The sequence below is a fragment of the Bufo gargarizans genome, chromosome 10, assembly GCF_014858855.1.
Source record: "Bufo gargarizans isolate SCDJY-AF-19 chromosome 10, ASM1485885v1, whole genome shotgun sequence".
NCBI classification, from domain to species: Eukaryota; Metazoa; Chordata; class Amphibia; order Anura; family Bufonidae; genus Bufo; species Bufo gargarizans.
The window spans coordinates 110,404,812-110,428,691 of NC_058089.1; the positions used below are offsets into that span (position 1 = coordinate 110,404,812).

Here is a 23,880-nt window from a genome sequence, read left to right on the forward strand (position 1 = left end):
ATTAATCTGATTTTATGAGGGTTGAAGTGTGTGTAGGCAGAGTTATTCTGTCGGGTACAAAAGGTGGCACTACTACTTAGGGGTGCACAAAAAGGGGTACATATACTGTGTCATGCACTATTAACACATGGGACACAATAAGGATGGAGGAAAAACTAGAATCAAAAAAAAAAGTCTTTACAAACTCATGGCTAGAAGAAGTTGTCATGGTGGTCTGGAATGAATTGTTGTGAAAAATTTGAATCCCACTGGAGTCGAAGTAAAATCATACGCCGCAGAGGCAGAGCATGCTGACGTTATGAGGCCATTTGAGAGAGGGGATCCAGCCTGTGAAGATCTCCACGCTCCAGAGGAATTGCATTGAAAAATAACATGATGGCGAACTGGCCCAAGGGTTTAAGAAAGGGTGTGAAGTGGGAAACAAACATCAATACGTGGTGGGCCCATTTTGTCCTTTGATATGGGGAATGGTCATTTCTATACACATCTCTGCATCAGGGATAAGGCTTTCTTATTTCTCCGTTATCTGAATCCTACTGCAGGACATTTGATTTATAATGTGCATGTAACTTTTTTACTACATGGTTGAGCTATCAAAATGCAACAGGAACCTCACAGAATAAGAACAATAACCTAAGCGGATGCAGACTCTCAGTCATAGTCTGTATGTAGTCCATAGCTAGAATATACAACACAGTGAGACACATACCTCGCCCACAGCTCCGATGGAGGGAACATATTTTGAATGAATGGAGACTGGTAACCATACAGACAGATCACGTGACCACCGGTGAAAAAGCCAACCATGACACTGAGGGTGTTTAACCCCATGTGGCTGATAGGGAAGTGACATGCCCACCACGTGCACAGGCCCAAGAAGACTAGGTAATAGACAGCCGAAAAACCAGAAGGTACAGTGATGCCTGTAAGAAAAAGGGTGAGAAAACAAAAACAAGACACATTAGAATCACAATAAACTTTTTCTTAATTACGGAGGACTTCATTATACAGGACACGTGATCATTAGGTGTGCTCTTACACAGACTGAGTGGTTTTATGCTTTGGAAGGCAAACCCATTAATATTTGTATGTATAAGATGTCCTCATGTTCACTGCACAGTTCCTTCAGATATATGGTACATAAGGCTACTTTCACATTTGCGGATCAGTCTTACAAATGCATTGCAAGAACGGATCCGTCTCTCCAGATGTCATCCGGAGAAACGGATCTGTTATATATATATTTTTTCACATTTTTACTGGTCTGCACATGCGAAGACCAGAAGGACGCATCCGGCATTGTGGTATTGCTGTACTAATACATTTAAATGTAAATTAATGTCGGATACGGCATTCCGGCAAATGATCCGGAATTTTAGACGGAGATAATACCGCAGCATGCTGCGGTATTTCCTCAGTCCAAAGCGCCGTTCATTGACTGAACTGAAGACATCCTGATGCATCCTGAACGGATTTCTCTCTATTCAGGATGAATGGGGATAAAACTGATCAGTTCTTTTCCGGTATTGAGCCCCTATGACGGAACTCTATGCCGGAAAAAAAAATGCTAGTGTGAAAGTAGCCTAAATTATTCGTATTTATCTTGTATATTTTTATGCAAATCAATATATTTATTTTCCAACCTGCAGTTGGAAATAAGACAAATTGCATGCGCCATCCAGAGGGATGAATGTATATAGAGCATAGTTCTAGGTCTCTATTTTTCTGACCTAGCTTCCAGGTTGCATACAGATGCTGGGTGCATCCATGCGGTTTAAGAGTTTCCTATGATAAAAGCAAGCACTACAGTATTGCGTCTTGCATGGAAAGCAGTGCAGCCTCGTTACCTGCCAGAGCCAGCAGCAAAAGGGCCAAGGATTTTTCCAAAGCTTCCAGTAGTTTGTGGGCAGCCTCCCTGATCCGTGAGGTCAGCTCCTCCTGTGGAGATGTCTGAATGTCCTCATTATCCTCTTCATCCTCAGTGTCTTCATCTCCAGTCACTTCTGCATTGTGTTCCTCTTCCGCCTGGTAGGAGAAGGAGATAAATAAGACATTTAGAGTCATCAAATCAGACTTGCAGGGGAGGAATGTATGTTTCATCAATGTGAATCAGAATCATTCTTAAAACGGCTGTCTACTTGGGGTATTCTAATAAAAAGCCCCTGGAAATAACCTGATCACTGCAGTTTATGCTGATGGGATCTCCAATGATCACCTGTAAACTTTGAGAAGATCCAAAAGAAAGTGTTTTGCTCCGCTGCGGATCCACCACAGGAGAAATAAAGCATGGCATGGTGCCTACAGAACTTGACGGACTGTCCGTCCAATGCACAGATGTCCTCCATCACACAACTGACACAACAAGAGGGATGGATAACCGATTAGGGTCCTCGGCAAGGAATCCCACCTACTAATTCAGGATTGAGTACTAGTAACACATTGAAGTTATCTAAACCAGTAAACCCCTTTGAATGAGGTGTGCAGTTTAGAAAGTCTATTTTCATATACAGTAGCCTAGAAGGTAATTCTTAGTGAATACAAGGGTCCTCGTCTCTTGGCCAGAATTGCGGGTTCTCACAAAAAGGGTCTCTTGGTTTGGAGGACCAGTCCTGTATTGTACAGACAACTCATTCATTTGAACTGGCGGTGTGTAATGCTTCATCTCTCCTGTGGTGGCGCTGCAGGTAAAGTAAACATTGCCATTTCCCCACATATTACAGCTGACTACTGGGGGCTCCAGCAGAGGGGCATTTTGTGATATGTTAGTTGTCAAAGGACCCTTGTAACAAGAAGAAGAATGTATTTAGAGCGTTTTTCCCGGAAACAACATTTATCATCTATATACAGGATAGGTAATAAGTGTATAAATGCTGGAGTCAGGGGTGTAGCTGCAGGGAAAGTGGCTGCTTTGGGGCCCATCCAAGAGGAGGAGGACTAAAAGATTTTTGTCAGGGCCCCCTCAACAGTATTACACAATGACATTATATACAGTGGCAGTATAGACAGTGTAGAAACGGATGGAACAGCTGCCGGGCCTGGTCTGAGAGAGCGATCTTTACTAGCCACAGGAATGGGGGTGGCATGAAAGGAAGGGGTTGCAAAAAAAATTACTGGGGGAGGGGGTCCCCATTCAAAAATTTGCTGTAGGGCCCAGTCATTTCTAGCTACGCCACTGGCTGGAGTCCAACCGCTGGGACCACCCCTGACCATGAGAACAGGAATCTTATAGTCCTCAGTGTGAACAAAGCAGTCGTGCAACCATCACTTTATCCACGGTTTATGGGACTGAAGGAGATAGCAGAGTTCTGAACTTGGCCCTCAGTCCCACAGACAGTGAATGGAAAGGTGGCCACGCATGTGCACTACTGTTCGATTAACCCCCATTCTCAAAATTGGTGTGGAACACAATGCGGACTCCCGGCGATCATACATTTATCCTGTTTCTGGAAAAGTTCCTTACTTAGTCAACCCTAGGCCAAAAAATTTTAATATCTGAATCACAACATGTACCTGCAGATTTCTAGACTCCAGACTTTGCCAATATTAGTACGTCCTCAGGACTGACAAGTCTGGATCAGAGGAGCCTCCATTCTTCTCCTAATCTCACAGTGAAGGACAATGATAACGGCGCAGCCTCAGCATAACTGCAGAAGGCTTCCTAATCTGCACAGTTCTTGGCTTACTCTGGAACTAAGTGAATTTCCAGCACCCTTTAGTCACACAATACACAACTGCCGGTCGCGGGTCTAATTCCAATCTGGCGTCTCTTTAGAACTCCAAGTCCTGACCCAGAGTGAAAAAGAGCCAAATCACCATACCATTAAACCCTGGAGCAGCGAAGTATACGGAAGGATATAGACGGCCTCTGTTGTGGACCCTACAGTGTTAAACCTCACAACATCTGCTTGTATTGGATAACCTGGGTGAAGGGTTACTGACAGGGAGATCACATGCTTGGCACAGCTGGTCATGCCAGCCGTGAGCTGCCAGCATCAATGTAATAGAAAGAGATTGGGCAAAAAATAAATAAAAAAACAAACAAAACACAAGACTGGGAGTTCTGCCGGACATCTCTGCACATGCAAAGAGGGTGGGGGCAGTGGAAAATACAGGGGAAAGGAAACAGGAGGGGGGGTTGATAGGAGAGAAGTGAGCAGCCGAAAATGAAATACGACATGAAAATAAATAAAACCGCGAGGGACAAGTTAAGTAAACCGTTCTGTTACGCTGCGCCCCTGCATAATCCCACATATAACCCGATCCGTAGTTGCTGGGAACATAGGATGGTTAATAAATCAGGACATGGGGGTGTAGAAAATTATACAGTATGGAAAGGCTGGTATAAAAACCCCTGGAGAAGTGAGGTTAGAGGAAGTGCGAGGGCGTAAGAGACACACAGCAACAAGACGAGGCTGCCAGCTCTTTAACTCCTATTCTGTCCAGCGATCCCACCTGCTCTATCAGCTCGGTCGACCTGCTCAGTCTCTCACGTGGTGTTTGGGAGCTCTGACGCCGGACCAAGCGATTGCACAAGCCAAGGCATATAGCGGACACCAGGAACATGCCGAAATCTGGGGACACCATCCGCACCGTGTTGGGGATGTCATAGATATCTAACCTAGACAAAAAAAGCAAGAAAGATCATTAAGCAGCACACAAGTATTAAGTCAGAGGGAATTTAAAGGGGTTTTCCACAATTTTTATACTTCTGTCATCATCAGGATAGGCCATCAATATCTGATCGTTGGGGGTATGTCACCCTGCACCCCTAACAATCAGCTGTTCCTGAGTAGCTTTGTCGCTGGATACAGGCACCATTGTGTAGTTGACAGAGCAGATTATTGCAGCTTTTCTCCTATTCACTTCAATGGGAGCAGAGCTGAAGTAACCAGCATAATCCACTATACAATGGACACAGCAGTGCGGTTCTGGAGCTACTCCAGAACAGTTGATCAATACGGGTGTGGGGTGTTACACCCCAATTGATCAGATATTTATGACCTGTCCTGAGAATAGGCCATCAATATAAAAATCCTGGAAAACCCCTTTAAGGAATACTGTGTTCAAATGAGTCACACTCCATGTTCCCACCTAAATTATAAGTTATCTGGGGATCAGAAGCCAGTGATTGGCTGCAGCGGCCACATGTTGTCATTGTGACGCCATTGCTGCAATTAGGGAAAGAAAGCCTGGCAGAGAGAGAATCATGGCGGTGGCACAAATGTTCCCAATTTGCAGATCTCAGGTGCAGATTCTGCAATGAAAATCCACAGCAAATTACAGCGCAATAGATGTGGATGGGGTTTTGAAAACCCCATCTACATGTAGCAGTAAAAGAAATACAAATCTATGATGAATTACATGGCAATTATGTTGCAGATTTTCTACTGAGTGAAATTCACAATCTGCATGGATATGTTGCAAAATCTCAACAGATTTTTTCTGCCACGTCTGAATTCACCCTAAAAGTGATGTGTGTTGAAGGACCCAAAGCAAAGATTTTTGCAGAATTTGAGGGCACAAGGCTTTTTAGCGCCTACTGACTTGAGCATGCCTGTATAGTAGCTCTGAATGAGAGTGCCAGGCAGGGGTATGAAGACACAGGCGCAAAGTAAATGCCATCAAAGTGGAGTGCCCTGTACCAATCACCACTGAATTGTGTTATGGCTGCTAAGTACCGAGTGCGGTATGTTTGATTGTGTGTGGACAGAAAAACATTGAATACGTACCTGGTGACACCAACGTGGCGAGCAAGAACTTCCCAGTCACTGCCTGAACAGGTAAAAACAGAAATAAGCTTCAGGAACCATACAGAGTCAATATACAGTAGTATCTATAGAGCTGCCCAAACACCGAGAGATGTCACTGACACCCCCAGAAGAAGTCCCATCTTTCCACTTCAGATAGAAACATGATGGAAAACCCCACAACTTTAATACTCAGCTTTACCCATAACTTATCCCAAGTCCTTGGAGTACGTACAGTTGTGTCCCAGCAGGTCATCCAGGCCCGGTACTATATGGAGGCAGAGTTGGAATATGAAGTGTGAACACAGGAAGATGATGCTGATGGCCAGGAGAGATTTCAAGAGACGGCCCGTATGACCTGGAGAAGAAAGGCAACAGATATTACCAACCCTTTCACCATCTGGACTGTATGGAGAGTATAGCTACTTTGTGCAGTATAGTATTATTATTTGAAAGTGCCATTAATTCCATGGCGCTATACATTCAGACAGGGTTACACAAATAGAAAAATATAACAACCAAACCATTAACAGACTGGTACAGAGGGGTAGAGGATCCTGCTCGCAAGAGCTTACAATCTACAAGATCTTGGGGGCAGAATATGATATCACATAAAAAAAAAAAAAACACACAAAAGACTACAGAGATCAAATTGGCCCTGTATTACTACAAAATGCATCCAAGTACATACGTACAATATATGTAGAACATACAACATATGTTATTGGTAAACTGCTCAGGAACTGTAACTCTGTCTGTATGTCATGACATGAAAATTAACTCAGTTTCATAAGACATGATTAAGATGATTAGCCCTGGATTAGTCCTCCGCTTTAGGATGGGTTCACAGAAAGATCCCTACTAATAGGACTAGTCCCATGTACTGAATATACTGCATACACGAGTGCTTTCTGCTATCCTGCTTCATCTAGCTCCTTCGATCTTCTGTCTTGTAAAAATAATGACATGACTCCACTGACTCTGTCCCAGTCTACACAGCAAAGCCGAAAAGTAAGGTGCAGCAAGCAGAACATTGTGTTGGCTCTAGCATGCAAAATGCATATTATAAAGATTTTATTTTTCATAAAAAAGCAAGCAAAATTAACGATCACTTTATAGTAAAAACCTGTTTACACCTTTACTACTACCATATATGCGGCACACATGAAATGCACAAAAGGTCCCATTATGAACAACCTGTAGTGGTCTGATCTCAGGGAATCCTTAGATTGAAGGGACTACTATACTGGTTTAGCACTACTGTCCCTACACAATGGTGATGTCAGCCTGTGTAGCAAACCACGGCATGGCCCTAGTCACCCGATACATAAAACAATTATATTCCACTGTTATTACAGGGGGTAGTGGAGGCCTGCCATTTAAATGAATAAACACCTAATATATGGATGGACTGGGTCCTTCAGAGTATCCCATAAAAGTTGCGTTTCAAGCAGAGGAATCCCATCTATGATGTTCGTACCAATACATATGGAGAGGGGATATCATGATGGGACAATCCCTTTAAAACAGGTCATACTTAGTAATGTAATTTCGCTCACTTCTAAAGATGGATCACATTTTTGGGATTATAAATGAAGAATATTCGTAGACCCACCTATAAAAGATTTTTAAGCATTTTCTTTACAGTGTACAAAGCAATAAATTGCTAATTTTAGTGTGACACATCAATTTTGTGTTAGAAATAATTTTGAAGTAAACCCTTTTAAATCCAGTGACGAAGCCGCTTTTACCAGCAAAAACAGTACAATTTTTTTTTTTAATGGAATTATAGTAAGTTTACTAAATATTGCTTTTCACAAATATTCTTTGACGAGAAGCTAAATGGAGATTTCAAGGTTTAACCATGATGCCAAAGAAAACAAGATAATAAGTAGTAACTAATAAAAAGTAATAAACCAATAAATCAGAATATAAAACTACCAGTAGGTCTAAAAAATATTTAAAAAAAGTAAATGGTTTATCCAGGTATTTAATATTGATGACCTATTCTCGGGATAGATCGTGGTAAGATTTCAACAGCACTCGGTCCGTAGCCAATGCTGCAAGGGAAGCGGCGTTTCCCCAAGAGCAATATAAAAAGTAATCCCAGTAGATGTCTGCTGGGATTACTTTTATACTATTCTTAGGATAGGTCATCAATACCGGATCAGTTAGGGTCTGAAACCCGGCAAACCTGCTGATCAGCTGAGCGCCGCGGCCTCCTTGCAGCTTAGCAAACACAGCGCCATCCATTGGATAGTGGCTGTGCTTGGTATTGCAGGTCAGCCTCATTAACTTGAAGGAGACTGAGCTGCACCTAGGTCAAGTGACCAATGAATGTGATGTCACTGGCCTATGAAGAGGCCTCTTCAAACAGCTGATCGGTGGAGGTCCTGGGATTCAGACCCCCACCTATGAAATATTGATGGCCAATCCAAAGGATAAATCATCAATATTAAACACCCCGGCCAACCATTTAAAGACTAATAAAAAAAATGTATATAAAAGACAATAAAATATACCAAGACAAAACAGTGGTAAAAGCAAAGAACCTGGCGCCAAACCAAAATCACCGTACATATACTGACTACAACAATATACCAAAGACATGTTGAGCAAGCTCTCAGTATAAGGAATAGTTAAAATATTTATTGCACAGTAAAAATCAATATCTACTGCAAAAACATGAAAATGTTTCACTTAAAGCAAAATTAACAACTAAATATGTGAGAAACTGCTTCCTGCGTTTCAATCCCAAGTGCTGTGCCGACCATATATGTTGCGGAGACATTCCGGAGAAATCCCAAGGAGAACAAATCTTGTGTAAAGTAGATAATTACATGTTTTCAACATTGAGTGAAGTGTAAAATGGCAATTGGCTTACGTACACCATCTAGACCTATGCTAGCGCCAGCCAAACAACACGCTTTAGGCCCTGTTCACATCATACTAATGGCCTCTGATGAATAAATAAGCTGACAAATGCTTTCTACATTTAAGACCTGTAAGGGATGACATACGTGGCATCTGTCACCAGTAGGCTCCCATGGCTGCAGAGGAGCAGGTGATGGACCCGATAGACAGAAGAATGGAGGTCTACAAGTTATGGCTCTGGACTAGGGCCTTCATACATTCTCAGGAGGAAGTAAACAAGCCGTGGACCAGGAGAAGGACAGAAGAATGAAGAGTAAATAGAAGTCAGGATTGTGGAGGTCTAAATGTTTCGGATCTGGACTAGGACCTTCATACGCTCTCAGGAGAAAGTAAACAAGCCGTGGACCAGGAGATGGACAGAAGAATGAAGAGTAAATAGCACTGCTGACACCCAGGATTGTGGATGTCTACATGTTTCGGTTCTGAACTAGGGCCTTCATCAGGCCTTAGTACCTGCTGGGGTAGAACTAAACAAGCTGTGGACCAGGAGGTGGACATGCGGGAGCCAGTGCACAGGACCGGAGTGTAGGGGAGCAGGTAAGTATAATTCTTTCAATAGTGGAGGCAGGCTGCGGGCATCAGTTAAAATGTAAGTATCCCCAGACAACTACTTTAAAGATTCACCAAATTTATCAAACATCATCACTTCTGAGATCTGCATTTGCGGTCAGTGGGTGAAAGCACTCAGAACCCCAGACTGATACATCGTAGCGAACTACTGCAGACTGGACACATCTGTATATCTGGATGTTAACAACAGTGCTCCCATTCAAATGTTGGCAGGTATGTCATTTGCAGATAGCAAGCAGAGATCCTGAAAATTCTAAAATACTACGGAAAAGCTCTAAATTACTATTTTCAATCTTACCGTTAGAATTATGGTTGAAGAATACAACCAGGACAGGTTTTAAAATAGTAAAATGGTTGTAAACTAAGGTCGCCAAATGTTATGACAGTAATGTTGACCTCATAAGCGTAAAAACACAGACACGTTACAACATAGCAATCCCCTGGACTCCTGATGCCTACGTGTTTACAGGAGGCCAGAGGTTGAGAAGTCTTGGTGTCAGCAGGAATTTAGGGCAGAGTTTCTGGGCCACATAAGAAAGTAGAAAACCCTAGACAGTACTTTGGGTTACATCTGTAAAGGGCAGCCGCTGGTGATGACAGATGGATTGAGCTATAGTAAATACGGGTGCAGAAAGGTATTTATTATCTCAGAGGAACAGCAAGACTTCAAGCTTGTGAAAAGGAAATGAAATTTCCTTGGTGTCATCTGCAAGTTTGGGACCAAGGAGTTTCACTGCTAAATTTTAATTCTAAGAATGTACAAGCAAGCAGACAATCTCTGTCTGTCACACATCACGTATTCATGGCAGAAGAATAGGCAGTATACCTGCATAACCAGTTAAAAGGCATTGTCCGTTTTGAACAATCCCTCTAAAATAACCTGATCATTAGACATCCCAGTTCTTGATCCTGAGAGATCGGCTGCAATCCATGGGGAAACCTTCAATAGTGGGATTGAATGTGCAATGAAGTCTCCTAATGGAACCTCCGCTGCCGACGTGAACCTAGCTGGATGGTGCCACCATGGGTATTAAGAACTGCTGATATTCCGAAGCAGCAAACTCTGCACTAAACAGTCCGGATTTTGGGTTGAAAATCGTGATTATGCCGCTCAACTGATTCAGATTTCAACCTTTGTATTGCAAATAGGGAATCTGTAGCAGATATCTGCAACATACACTCACCTAAAGAATTATTAGGAACACCATACTAATACGGTGTTGGACCCCCTTTTGCCTTCAGAACTGCCTTAATTCTACGTGGCATTGATTCAACAAGGTGCTGATAGCATCTTTAGAAATGTTGGCCCATATTGATAGGATTGCACATCCAGGGCACGAAGCTCCCGTTCCACCACATCCCAAAGATGCTCTATTGGGTTGAGATCGGGTGACTGTGGGGGCCATTTTAGTACAGTGAACTCATTGTCATGTTCAAGAAACCAATTTGAAATGATTCGAGCTTTGTGCCATGGTGCATTATCCTGCTGGAAGTAGCCATCAGAGGATGGGTACATGGTGGTCATGAAGGGATGGACATGGTCAGAAACAATGCTCAGGTAGCCCGTGGCATTTAAACGATGGCCAATTGGCACTAAGGGGCCTAAAGGGTGCCCAGAAAACATCCCCCCCCACCATTACACCACCACCAGCAGCCTGCACAGTGGTAACAAGGCATGATGGATACATGTTCTCATTCTGTTTACGCCAAATTCGGACTCTACCATTTGAATGTCTCAACAGAAATCGAGACTCATCAGACCAGGCAACATTTTATCAGTCTTCAACAGTCCAATTTTGGTGAGCTTGTGCAAATTGTAGCCTCTTTTTCCTATTTGTAGTGGAGATGAGTGGTACCCGGTGGGGTCTTCTGCTGTTGTAGCCCATCCGCCTCAAGGTTGTGCGTGTTGTGGCTTCACAAATGCTTTGCAGCATACCTCGGTTGTAACGAGTGGTTATTTCAGTCAAAGTTGCTCTTCTATCAGCTTGAATCAGTCGGCCCATTCTCCTCTGACCTCTAGCATCAACAAGGCATTTTCGCCCACAGGACTGCCGCACACTGGATGTTTTTCTCTTTTCACACCATTCTTTGTAAACCCTAGAAATGGTTGTGCGTGAAAATCCCAGTAACTGAGCAGATTGTGAAATACTCAGACCGGCCCGTCTGGCACCAACAACCAACAACCATGCCACGCTCAAAATTGCTTAAATCACCTTTCTTTCCCATTCTGACATTCAGTTTGGAGTTCAGGAGATTGTCTTGACCAGGACCACAACCCTACATGCACTGAAGCAGCTGCCATGTGATTGGTTGACTAGATAATCGCATTAATGAGAAATAGAACAGGTGTTCCTAATAATTCTTTAGGTGAGTGTAAATTGACATGCTGTGGATTTAAAATCTACCCCACGTAACAAGTCACGTACAGATTCTGGTGTGGACAATCTCCGCAGTACGTGGATGAGATCTGTGAAAATCCCATCTACTTTGCTGTTATTGCAAACTCTGGATTTTCCGCACACAATTCCGCTCTGAAAAGTCTGCATCATTTACGCTCTGTGTATACACCCACAGTGATCGGGTGTTGTGAGCTCAGTGGAGGGAGGCTGTTTTTCTGTATCTCCTATAGACTTTAAAGGGGTTTTTAAAGTGTCTGATGACCTATCCTCAGGATAGGCACTTGACACCGTCGCTGATCAGCTGCTCGCAGGGCAATAGTGAGCGCTGCAGCAGCTTCCTAGGCCATTGCCGTCACATTCATCAGTCACATGGCCCAAGCGCAGCATAATCTATAGGAGCTGAGCTGCAATACCAATCCCAGCCACTATCCAATGGATGGTGCTGTGCTTAGTAACCTGCAAGGAGGCAGCAGCGCTCACTAGAGAAGCTGATCAGTGGAGGAGCCCAGAGTCGGAGCCCCAGCAATCACATACTGATGACCTATACTCTGGACAACACCATTATGTGTAAGCATTCAAGTGTTGCAAAAAGTAGACACCCACGCCTCATGCACACTGCCATTGCTTAGGCGTTCCGTGCATTGTGGACTGCAATTTGCGGTCCCCAATGCACGGGCGCTATCCATGTGCCTGCCACGACGGATCCAGAGCCTTCAACTTGAAAAGGTCCGTGGTCTGTCCGCACCGCAAAAAAATAGTTCTATTTTATTGCAGTGCGCAGGCACGGAGAGGAACCCTACGGAAGCACTGCATAGTGCTTTCGTGGGGTACTGTGCCTCCATTCCACACTGCACCTTCCAGATTGGGGACCCATTCAAGTGAATGGGTCCGTATCCGTGATGCGGGAAGCACACTGTTGGCACCCGCAGATTGCAAACCCGCTGTTTGCAGGCCACAATACGGGGACGCCCGGCAACGGCCATATTAATGTAATATGGAAGGAAGAAGCAGAACTTTCCTAATAATTGCCATTCCCAACAATTCTGCATCTAAATCTCACACAAACACACCTGGGCTCATTGGCCTGTTTGATGGTAGTTAAAATCTGTCAGTTTAATCCCAATTCTAGCAAATACTACTGAGCAATAATACTATGACACTTAACAGGTTTCATAATTCACTGTAAGGCAAAATACCATTAAAGATGAATCAATATACGTGGTTAGTCCACTTTAAAATGTGGTTAACCCAAGTTGTATACAGATGAATGAGGTGGAAATATAAAAGATGGCCGCTGCGGGCTAGATCATTCTCTTGTTCTATATTTGCAAACCCTCATAATGTTATTGACAGATGTTAAGTATGGGGTTTGGACGAATCTACTTTACTATCTCCGATTTCATGGGCATGAGACTGAGGTATGATCGTTTTCAGAGTAGGATCAGACTCATTACCCGGCTGATGAAGATGGCTACTGTCATCACACATGGAATCTCTAATTTTAGTGATTCTTGACTCAAAGCCCCTGGAGATATGATCCAACTGCTCATGAAGTGACATATGACTCCCTTGGCTGCAGCCAAAATCCCAGCAGGGAGGGAGCAAGTGAATGTCATGTCCCATAGCAGAAGGCAGCACATGTGTGTGTCCCCTCGCTGGCCCGTCCTACATTTATTACAGTTTATGGATAGATGCTTCGGCCATATGACTACTTGTAGTTCCATAACTAATATTGCCCACGGCACCCTTCCAAATCACATACTGTACCTCTTATGCTTCCCTATTGAGATGACTAGGCCGTACTGTTCACGCAGACAATCATCATTGACTTCCAGCAATACATTGATATAAAGAACAGCACTAATCATGAGGGGCTACAACCAGAATAACCCCTTTCTGCTGATGCATATAAATAGCTGTATTTGACCAGCTGCTACACAAATCTCACACTGACAGAAGCTGCACCCAACCTTCACTTCAGTCTAGGGTCTAGGTCATGGTTTCCTGAACTGTTAACTCACACTTCAGTTGGTACATCATAAATTACAGAAGTCTGGGAAAGATATCAGTAAAGCGTACATGAGTTTCCCCCAAAAAAAAAGTTTGCATAATCGCTGTGGCTTGTTTATACAATCACAAATGTAAAGGAACAGTTATGTTTGGTCTTCCCTAAAGTCTCTTACAGCCATATTATTCACAGTTTCAGCTGCACAGCTACATACATTTCTCTCAGAAGCAGCAGGTGTCTCTTTTCGGTCAGTACTGTATGCAGTGACTTTACTTCCCACTAGGTTGTTTTTCTTCTAGGGAGCTCAAAAGGAGGGATGAGGAGGGATAAGTCACACTTACAGAAAAGCAGGAGGCTCTTGTGAGGTTTCGATGCAGTAGTTTCATCAGGCTCATAATCTCAGCTAGCTCTGACATGCCTCCACTTCCTCTCAACCATCTTCTGAGTCTCTGTTACTAGGGGAAGATCTTGCCTGACTAAGGTGGACTGCAACTTAAGTGGAAGTGAGACCCCTAGTGGCCATGACTTTACAGCTTTTTTTTTTCAGGCGGTTGCAGGCATATTTTTAAAGTGAAGTTATTTAGAAATTTGTTACTTGCACCATTCTCTATTGCCGTAAATGAAATAAAATTGTGTGAAAGTACAGTGTCTCTAAGTAATAACCTAACACCGCTAGAGGCTTTCAATCAAGACGATTCATCAGGGTCAAAGCTCGTGGAGTTACCAAAGACATAGCAGGGCAGATTTAATAACCCTGTCTAATACGAAGATGGTGGAAACTTATCACAGCGCTAATGCTGGATGATACATTTTCATCTTCAGACTAGTCTAAAGCTACATTACCTAGAATTTGGTATAAAATTCTGGCACACGTTACATTTCACGCCATGCCCCTTTCCTGTTAAGTATGAGGTGACAAAGGCATTTAGGGGTATCCCCATCTTTGATATTTATGACATATCCATAGGTTATGCCATAAAATATCAGATAGGAGCGGGTTCCACATCTAGGACTGTCTCCCATCTCCAGAACGGGGCTCCAATGTGAACAAAGATCAAGCTGCACATGCAGGGTCACCCTCCATTTATAACACTCGCAAATAATGCTGCATGGAAGGGTGAGCACACTTACACAAATGCCTCTCCATTCACTGCTATGGGACTTCAGCACTCGCTATTTTCCTGTCCCAAAGCAGTGCATCGAGAAAACACTGCGCATGCGCAGTGTTCCGTTCACTTCTTTCCTAGCAGTGGGACCCGCACATACCCGACATATCCTATAGATATGCCATAAATGTCCCAAATGGAAGAACCCCTTCAATAAGTGTGCTGGTGTATGGTACACACACAATTCTTTGCTGCAATTTAGACCAGAATTCTGGGGCATTTTGAATACTAACTCTCTCCCCTTGTGTCATGTAAAGGGTTAAGGGATTAACACCAGCTGGGCATAACCCATTAGAAACTTTATAAAAGTCTGCTCACAATCAGGAAATGCATGGGTTGCAACTTCTTCTCAGACAGGCTACACATGATTGGCGATTCTCCAAAATATCCCCCTTCAAGAGTAAAGGATTGAGCTGCGTTAACACCGCCTATGGACAGACTCTGTGGTGTAATTAGAAATGACTGGGCCCCACAGCAAATTTTTGAATGCCCCACTCCCCAGCAACTTTTTTCGTAACCTCCTCCTCCCGTGCAACCCCTGCTTCCTGTGACTAGTCAAAATCGCTGTCTCCGACCAGGCCCAGCAGCCACTCTCTCCGATTCCTACAGTGTCTCTGTATATAATGTCATATTATAATACTGTTGATGGGGGCCTGACAATAAATCTTTTAGTTCTCCTCCTGGGGGGGCCCCTTTTGAATTCGGCCCACAGCCGCTTCCCCTGGACAGACCTTTCAGGATGTGGCAGCAGCTGACCACTATGGGATTTTTTTTTTTCTCGCCTGGGGGGGAATCCTTGTCAGTATATACATTGCAAATTCACATATAGGGTCGTCCACATACAACATGAACATCTCAAGAGCCATTCTGTAAGAGCAGCTCTCAATTCTGGTTCAAGGAGCAGGGTCTATAGCGACCGAAATCCCGACCCCCCTTCCCCACAACCTCTATAATATCCATATGTCCCAATGGGAAGCACCATCATCAGAACCCAAAGTGAAGGCATATGCTGTTGTGGATAGCTCCTACCCTATAAACAGCAGCAGTGCAATGTACGGATAGATGGAAAGGGAGACATCAGGGAATCTGAGCTGCTGTAAATCTGCAGCCGAATCGGAAGAAATGCTGACGATGAAGTGATATTCTGGACAATGCAATACATGAAGTTCCCTCCTTTCTATTCTGCAAAGTGTGAAACTGCCATGTAGAACATAGGAGAGAAATGCAAACAAAGTGTATAATAGACACAAGGCAGTTTACCAAGAAATGTGAGTCAGAGACACGAGGCGGACACATAAAAACCAGAAACCATCATATAAAATGACAAAACAAGATGGATAAGTTTCTCCTGCAGAACAATGTGAGCCACAGAAATTGCCAAGTCTCAGCAATGGTAAACTTTCTCTATTACAAGGAGTACAAACCGGGGGCTTTAGTGAAACCTGACTCGTTCCCACAGAGCATTTCCACAAGAATTTTCCTGAAAAATGAATAAAGAAGAGAAATATCCATAAAACGTCATAAGCTCTATACAGCAGATAGGGCATCTGTCAGCAGTTTTGTACCTATGACACTGGCTGACCTGTTACATGTGCACTTGGCAGCTGAAGGCATCTGTGTTGGTCCCATGTTCATATGTGCCCGCATTACTGAGAAAAAGGATGTTTTAATATATGCAAATGAGCCTGTAGGAGCAAAAGGGGCGTCGCCATTACACCTAGAGGCTCTGCTCTATCTGCAACTGCTGCGCCCTCTCTACTTTGAGCGACAGGTGTGATATTTTCACTGCCTGTCCTGTCCAAGTGCAGGGGGCGCAGCAGTTACAGAGCGAGCAGAGCCTCTAGGTGCAACAGCAACTCCCCTGTTGCTCCTAGAGGCTTAATGAGGGCAGATAGGAACATGGGACCAACACAGATGCCTTCAGCTGCCAAGCGCACATGTAACTTGTCAGCCAGTGTCATAGGTACAAAACTGCTGACAGATGCCCTTTAAAGACCAGTATTGTTTCATAGATCATTGGTCACGAGAGATAAAATACTGCTGCTGTGCATTCCCCATTTGTCCACAGAGAACAATTTCCACAATGGCCCACAGACCACAGGCAGAACAACAATGGTCATGTGAAGCACAGGAGGTCTTCACCTTAATCTGTGACCTGAGCTGTTACCATAGAATGATTCAGAAGACCATGAAGGATCCCAAGGCTGGCCATACCCATTAGATAGCCAAACAAGCTTGCATTTCTTCTGACCCAGCACCCACGATCGGAGAACAAAAAGATCATATGCTTTATCCTCATTTCCCCCAACTTGTGCATTCAGTGGAGAGTTGGAACGCCCCCATATGGTCCTGTCCAAACCTCTGGGTTTGGCTCACATTTACGCAACGTGTATGGTCTGCTTTAGAAACTATTGGGGCTGGCCATATACATTAGATAAATGTCAGCCAAAGTCATTGATTTCAACGGTGCCGGCTGACCATCTACAAAATGATGCCGCTCTTCATGTGGATCATCTAAATGCAAAATGGGGTTCAAAGGTGGATATAATGTAGCAGGACAGGGATATATGGATAAGGATATAGAAGTAATATAGTAATGCAACTTTTTCTGGCCACTGAGACTCTTCACGTGTATTACTGGTCCCCTAACCCTTGCTATGGGTATTTCTGGGCCCCTAACTCTTGCTATGGGTATTTCTGGTCCCCTAACCCTTGCTATGGGTATTTCTGGTCCCCTAACCCTTGCTATGGGTATTTCTGGTCCCCTAACCCTTGCTATGGGTATTTCTGGTCCCCTAACCCTTGCTATGGGTATTTCTGGTCCCCTAACCCTTGCTATGGGTATTTCTGGTCCCCTAACCCTTGCTATGGGTATTTCTGGTCCCCTAACCCTTGCTATGGGTATTTCTGGTCCCCCTAACCCTTGCTATGGGTATTTCTGGTCCCCCTAACCCTTGCTATGGGTATTTCTGGTCCCCTAACCCTTGCTATGGGTATTTCTGGTCCCCTAACCCTTGCTATGGGTATTTCTGGTCCCCTAACCCTTGCTATGGGTATTTCTGGTCCCCTAACCCTTGCTATGGGTATTTCTGGGCTCCTAACCCTTGCACCACAATATATAGCAATATATGAATGGCAGGAGACTGAATCCATTAGAAACATGTTTCTTTATGGGAAAGATTCCCTTGTGTGAGGAAAATGAAGGAAATGGGCAGAAAAGACATCCGTGTCTCGTGGATAACTTCTCATAGACAGAACATTAGCGTATCCCTGGAGCCTAACTGAAAGGAAATGAAGACAACAAGTGACAACGGCTGCAAAAACTGGCCGAAAATCAGGCAAGGAGGTGTCAGAATGACCTCATTATGCCTCAATAATGAAATCTTGTTAATGTACTTTACTATCTGTGGTTACTAAGCAGTCACATTAGAAATGCTCTGCCTTATTTTCTGATTGTGAGTAAAGAATAATGTCATCTTGTTATTGTGGCATCATCTGATATTTCTAATCTGTCACTTAAAGGGGTATTCTCATCTCAGACAATGGGGGCATATCGCTCCCATTGTCTGATAGGTGCTGGTCCCACCTCTGGGACCCACATCTACATCGGGAATGGGTCACTGAAGGTTGTGGAGGGTGCACTGTGCATGCACAGCCATCCTACATTCATTTCAATGGGGCCGCCGAAAATAGCCAAGGGCTGGCCTCATGGAAATTAATGGGAATGGTGGCCATGCAAGCGTGGTGCGCTCCCATTAACTTCTATGCGCTTAGCGGTTGCCAGACCCAGAAAAAAAAGGGTCCTCCGGCCACCACCTTCCCCGCTAATAGAGAAAGTTACTACAAAGCCCTTACTAATTTATTGCGATTCTCCATATTGCCTCCTTTGCTGGCTGGATTCATTCTCCCATCACATTATTCACTGCTTGTATCCAGGGATTACGACCACCGCTGCAGCACAGTTACAAGGTGACCAGGACGGGAGCTGCTGCGCATGCGTGCCTATGTGAGCACCCCCGGTCCAGGCCACCAGAGAGGCCGGCATTATTTCCTATAGTGTACAAGCACTGCCACCACTGCTGGATTGCAGGGTGGTGGTAACCTCTGGAAACCAGCAGTGTATAATGTGATGGAAAAATTAATCCAGCCAGCAAAGGAGGCAACATGGACAATCACAATACAATAGTGTCTACATAATAAGGGCCAATTGCTAAAGGAAATGTCACCCAAAATGTTTATCCGCCAGTTAAAACCACATAGCAATACATCTTTTTCCTAATCCGTTTTTCTTTTCTGATCAGATTTTTTCAATTCTATTTTCTGAGCATTATAATGTTTTTTCATCGGTCGGTGTGCAGGAAGAAGCAACAGCGGCGGTGCGGAGACCAGGAGCAGCGCAGGGAGCGGGGGAAGTATATTACCGGTGAGGGAGCTTGCTGAGGGTATATAACCCCTTTAAGGGAGCTTGCTCAGTCTTAAGTAAATACAGTTTATTCATGGTAGATCTTAGGTTAGGCTCCACAGCGACGTCCAATATGCATTTCCTCTGTCTCCCTGTGTAGAGAATAAGCTGCGCGACAGTCGGCCCGCAACTCTCCCCACAAACAGGGAAGCAGTGAAGTTATGCAAACATGCAATTTTATCACAACCTAAAATTGTCTCGGAGCCATAATTCTGCAACTCTGTCAGTTTTCAGCAGCATGAATCTCTCTCCTGTCCTGAAACAATGTATCAGAGTAGGTAAAATGTAACATAAAACATTGCAAAATCTGTATACACTGGGACAGATGTACAGTACTAACACTGGGAAAAATAGAGGTCAGAAGCAAACCAAGGCTACTTTCACACTAGCATTTCTATTTTCCGGTATTGAGATCCGTCAGAGTATCAATACCTGAAAAAAACGCTTCCGTTTTGTCCCCACTCATTGTCAATGGGGACAAAAAGTAACTAAACAGAATGGAATGCTCCAAAATGCGTTCCATTCCGTTTGGTTGCGTTCTCATACCGGAGAGCAAACCGCAGCATGCTGCAATTTTCTTTCCGTAGTGGGATGCGGAGAAAGACGGATCCGTCATAACCCACAATGCAAGTCAATGGGGACGTACCAGTTTAACTCTTGACACAATCTGACAATATAAAACGGATCCGTCCCCCACTGACTCTCAATGGAGTTCATGACGGATCAGTCATTGCTTTGTTAAAGATAAGAAAACTGGATCAGTTCATAATGGATGCAGATGGTTGTATTATCAGTAATGGAAGCGTTTTTGCTGAGCCCTGCCGGATCCAGCAAAAATGTTAGTGTGAAGGTAGCCTAATGTGGATCATGGTATGTCAACATCAACACTCCCCAACAGGTGAATATTCATTTCTCCCAATCCTTTTGTACTCCTGAGAGATAAGCTGCTGCTGCCGCCGCCAGGAGTGTCTGCCGGCAGCTTTCTCCCCTCTCCCCATTGAATACACATACGCGTTCATACAGCCACTCGGATCTGCAAAAAATACGGATGTGCAAGGCCCCTTAGAAATGAAAGGGTCAGTGTGCTGACAGCAAAATATGAAAAATATGGTTGTGTACATAAAGCCCAACACTTTTTGTGGATCCTTTCCCAAAAAATAAATAAATCCAAAATAAATTAAAACAAATTAAATAAAAAAGCAAAGTAAAAAAAAACAAAAAAAAACAAAACAGTAAGTCCTCAAGCACATAACTGTATGTTCAGCGTGCTTCAGATCCACATCTTTTTTTTCGCGGCGCACACACGGACCCATTAATTTATATGGCTCCACGAAAAATACTGTCCGCATCCATGTTGACATTGTGCAAAAAATAGGACATGTCTTTTCAGAAAAAAGCCAGTTCTAGAAAGAAGAGTAAGAGAATTGCAGCATGCGTATGGGCGGTATCTGTATTTTGAGGATCTGTGGTTTGCAGGCTGCAAAACGGATATGGTTGCGTGCATGTAGCCTAAAATAAATGCAAAAAAAAAAAAAAAATCTATCTGCCTGGGAAAATGTATGAATGAAGTTTCAGGGCAGCTGCATGTGGTGAAGATTTATGTGCAGAAAATCCACGTTAAAAATTTGAACCAAAACTGCACTATTTACTGCAGTTTTGGTGGGTTTTCGTGCATTTTTTATATGGTTTTGGTGCTTATTTTATGTTTATGTAAACAACCCCATTAAAGTCTATGGGGAAAACCTGTCTACAGAAGGTGTGAATCACTAGAACATATGACATGCTGTGGATTTTAAAGTCCACACAACAGGTCAATTTCCACACCAAAAAATGCACATGACATTTGTGAAATCTCATTCACTTTGCTGGTACTGTATTACTCTGTGGTTTTTCCACCAAAAATCTGTGCAGTAAAACAGTGCATAATACGCACCGTGTGCATTCACATGCAGCAGTGCAGCAATTTATGCTACTGAAAACCAGATCTGTTCAATTGAATGTGATTGTTTTTGCAGGAAGCGTATGCATTCAAATGCATGGATCTGATTTTCAGTCACAAGAGCCTTCTGCAACAAAATCTGCCTCGCGTGAAGAAACGAAATCAGGAATGAGCAGAAATCTAAAAGGCTGCGGCGCTGGTGCAGGAGCTGCATCCTCTTCAAAGTTGACCTGCACGTCGCCTCCTTTGTAGCTGCATCGCAGTGTAATTACAGCTGCTCAGTCCTGATTCACTTGGACTCTACTGCACCGCAGCTACAAAGGAGACGACATGCAGGTAAACTTTAAAGAGAGGAAGCCGACTCGCACGACCACCACAACCCTTTCTAACAGCTCCAACTCTCAGGCCCCGCCTAATCTGATATTGAGTAATATTGAGCATAGGGCATCAGTATTACTCCACTGCACAACCCCTTTAAAAATAGTGAGAGAATGGAGGAGTTCTCTTGGCCCGATAATCTGGTACCTGCGGCGATATAAAGTTGTGTTCAAAATAATAGCAGTCAGACATCACTAACCTGATCAATCACTGTTTTTGGTAGAAATGATATTTCTGCATGGCAAATAATTTACTAGCAGGTGTAGTAGAGTAATAGGAAACCCAACAGTCATGACATGCATGCTGCTGATTCTGTGTAATTCAATCACTTATTGAAAGGGGCATGTTCAAAATAATAGCAGTGTGGAGTTCAACGAGTGAGGTCATTCATTCTTTGAAAAACAGGTGGCAATTATTGCCCTTATTTAAGGAAGGCGGCAAATGTTGTGCATGCTGGTTACAGTGCATTTCTCTCTGAAATTCTGAGGAATATGGGTCTTTCCAGACATTGTTCAGAAGAACAGCGTACCATGATTAAAAAGTTGATTGGAGAGGGGAAAACATAAATTAGTGCAGAAAATGATAGGCTGCTCAGCTAAAATGATCGCAAATGCTTTAAAATGGCAACCAAAACCTGAAAGACGTGGAAGAAAGCAAAAAACTACCATTCAAATGGATAGAAGAATAGCCGAAATGGCAAGGACTCAGCCAACAATCGGCTCCAGGAAGATCAAAGAAGGTCTAAAGTTACCTGTGAGTACTGTTACAATGAGAAGACGCCTATGTGAAGCCGAGATATCTGCAAGAAGCCCCCGCAAAGTCCCACTGCTGAAGAAAAGACATGTGCTGAAGAGGTTACAATTTGCCGAAGAGCACACTGACGGCCTAAAGAGACATTTTGTGGACTGATGAAAGCAAGATTGTTCTTTTTGGGTCTAGTGGCCGGAGACAGTTTGTCAGATGACCCCCAAACACTAAATTTAGCCACAGTACACAGTGAAGACAGTGAAGCATGGTGGAGCAAGCATCATGATATGGGGATGTGTCTCATACTACGGTGTTGGGCCTATTTATCGCAGACCAGGGATCATGGATCAGTGTGAATACATCAGAATACTTGACGTCATGCTGCCTTATGCTGAAGAGGAAATGCCCTTGAAATGGATGTTCCAACAAGACAACGACCCCAAACGAAACCAGTAAACGTGCAACATCTTAGTTCCAGACCAACAAGATTGACGTTATGGAGCGGTCAGCCCAATCCCCGGATCGTAATCCAATAGAAAACTTGTGGGGCGACATCAAAAATGCAGTTTCTGAGGCAAAACCAAGAAATAGAGAAGAACTGAGGAATGTAGTCCAATCCTCCTGGGCTGGAATACCTGCTCACAGGAGCCAGAAGTTGGTTGACTCCGAGCAACACAGACGTCCAGCAGTTCTCAGAAACAGCGGTTATACAACTAAATATTAGTTCAGTGATTCAAAGGAAAGAAAATCTTCAAACATTTCTCAGTTTATATAGTGAATGTTTGAGTTTGTACATAAGAATACAAACACTGCTAATTTTTTGAACAGTCTAATATTCACTTCAATCTTTTTAGAGAAACAATACAAATTTGATATATTTTTCTTCATGTTTAGAATTGGAATAGAATGTGTAGTGTTCCCAATGCATTTGTGTGTATGGAAATAAAAGCTATTAGAAAGATTTTAAGCTTTATTCACTTTTTTAAAACACACTGCTATTATTTTGAACACTTAGGTGGAATGCTCTTGAATATTACCGCAGTCTGTTCCGGCGCAGAAACAGACTGGTGGAATGCACTGTATTCGGCTTTTAGCTAGACCAAAAATAAAAATAAAAAAATACTACACGCAGTAATTTTTCATCCGTCAGAAAGCCGACATATTGTCAGGGACGTTCCTGCGACAGGTGGCAGGAGATCGGCGAGACTAGCAACATGTGATTTGATCTGACACGTTTTCCTTCTGGATCAATAGGCGTCTGTGTTGTTTCTGGTAATGGCCACATCCGTTGCCTCAGGTGTTGCTAATGAGGTCATTTAACCTTGCTTAATTTATTGTTGCTTCTCCCACAATGCTGTGCGGTTTATAGCTTCAGTTTCAGTTTTGGATAGCTGGTGTGTGGATCTCTGCGGAGTTCCCGATGCTTCCATTGCTCCTTTGAAGTTAAGTCTTTCCTTCGCCTTTTTGTATTTTGTTTGGGTTCTGTGTGTTGCATTTCCCTTTGTTTGTATTCGGGCTCATGCACACGAC

General features: G+C 43.5%; 1 protein-coding gene across 2 annotated transcripts in view; it reads right to left on the minus strand.

Moving 5' to 3' along the window:
• PIEZO1 (piezo type mechanosensitive ion channel component 1) overlaps positions 1–23,880 on the minus strand; it is a 184,309-nt gene that overhangs the window by 105,905 nt on the left and 54,524 nt on the right. For both annotated transcript variants that reach the window (XM_044270505.1, XM_044270506.1), the window contains exons 3-7: positions 5,983–6,105; positions 5,730–5,772; positions 4,453–4,618; positions 1,848–2,025; positions 710–923 (exon numbers count right to left, since the gene is read on the minus strand). In XM_044270505.1, the coding sequence (XP_044126440.1) occupies positions 710–923; positions 1,848–2,025; positions 4,453–4,618; positions 5,730–5,772; positions 5,983–6,105 (724 nt within the window). The remainder of the gene's footprint in view (positions 1–709; positions 924–1,847; positions 2,026–4,452; positions 4,619–5,729; positions 5,773–5,982; positions 6,106–23,880) is intronic.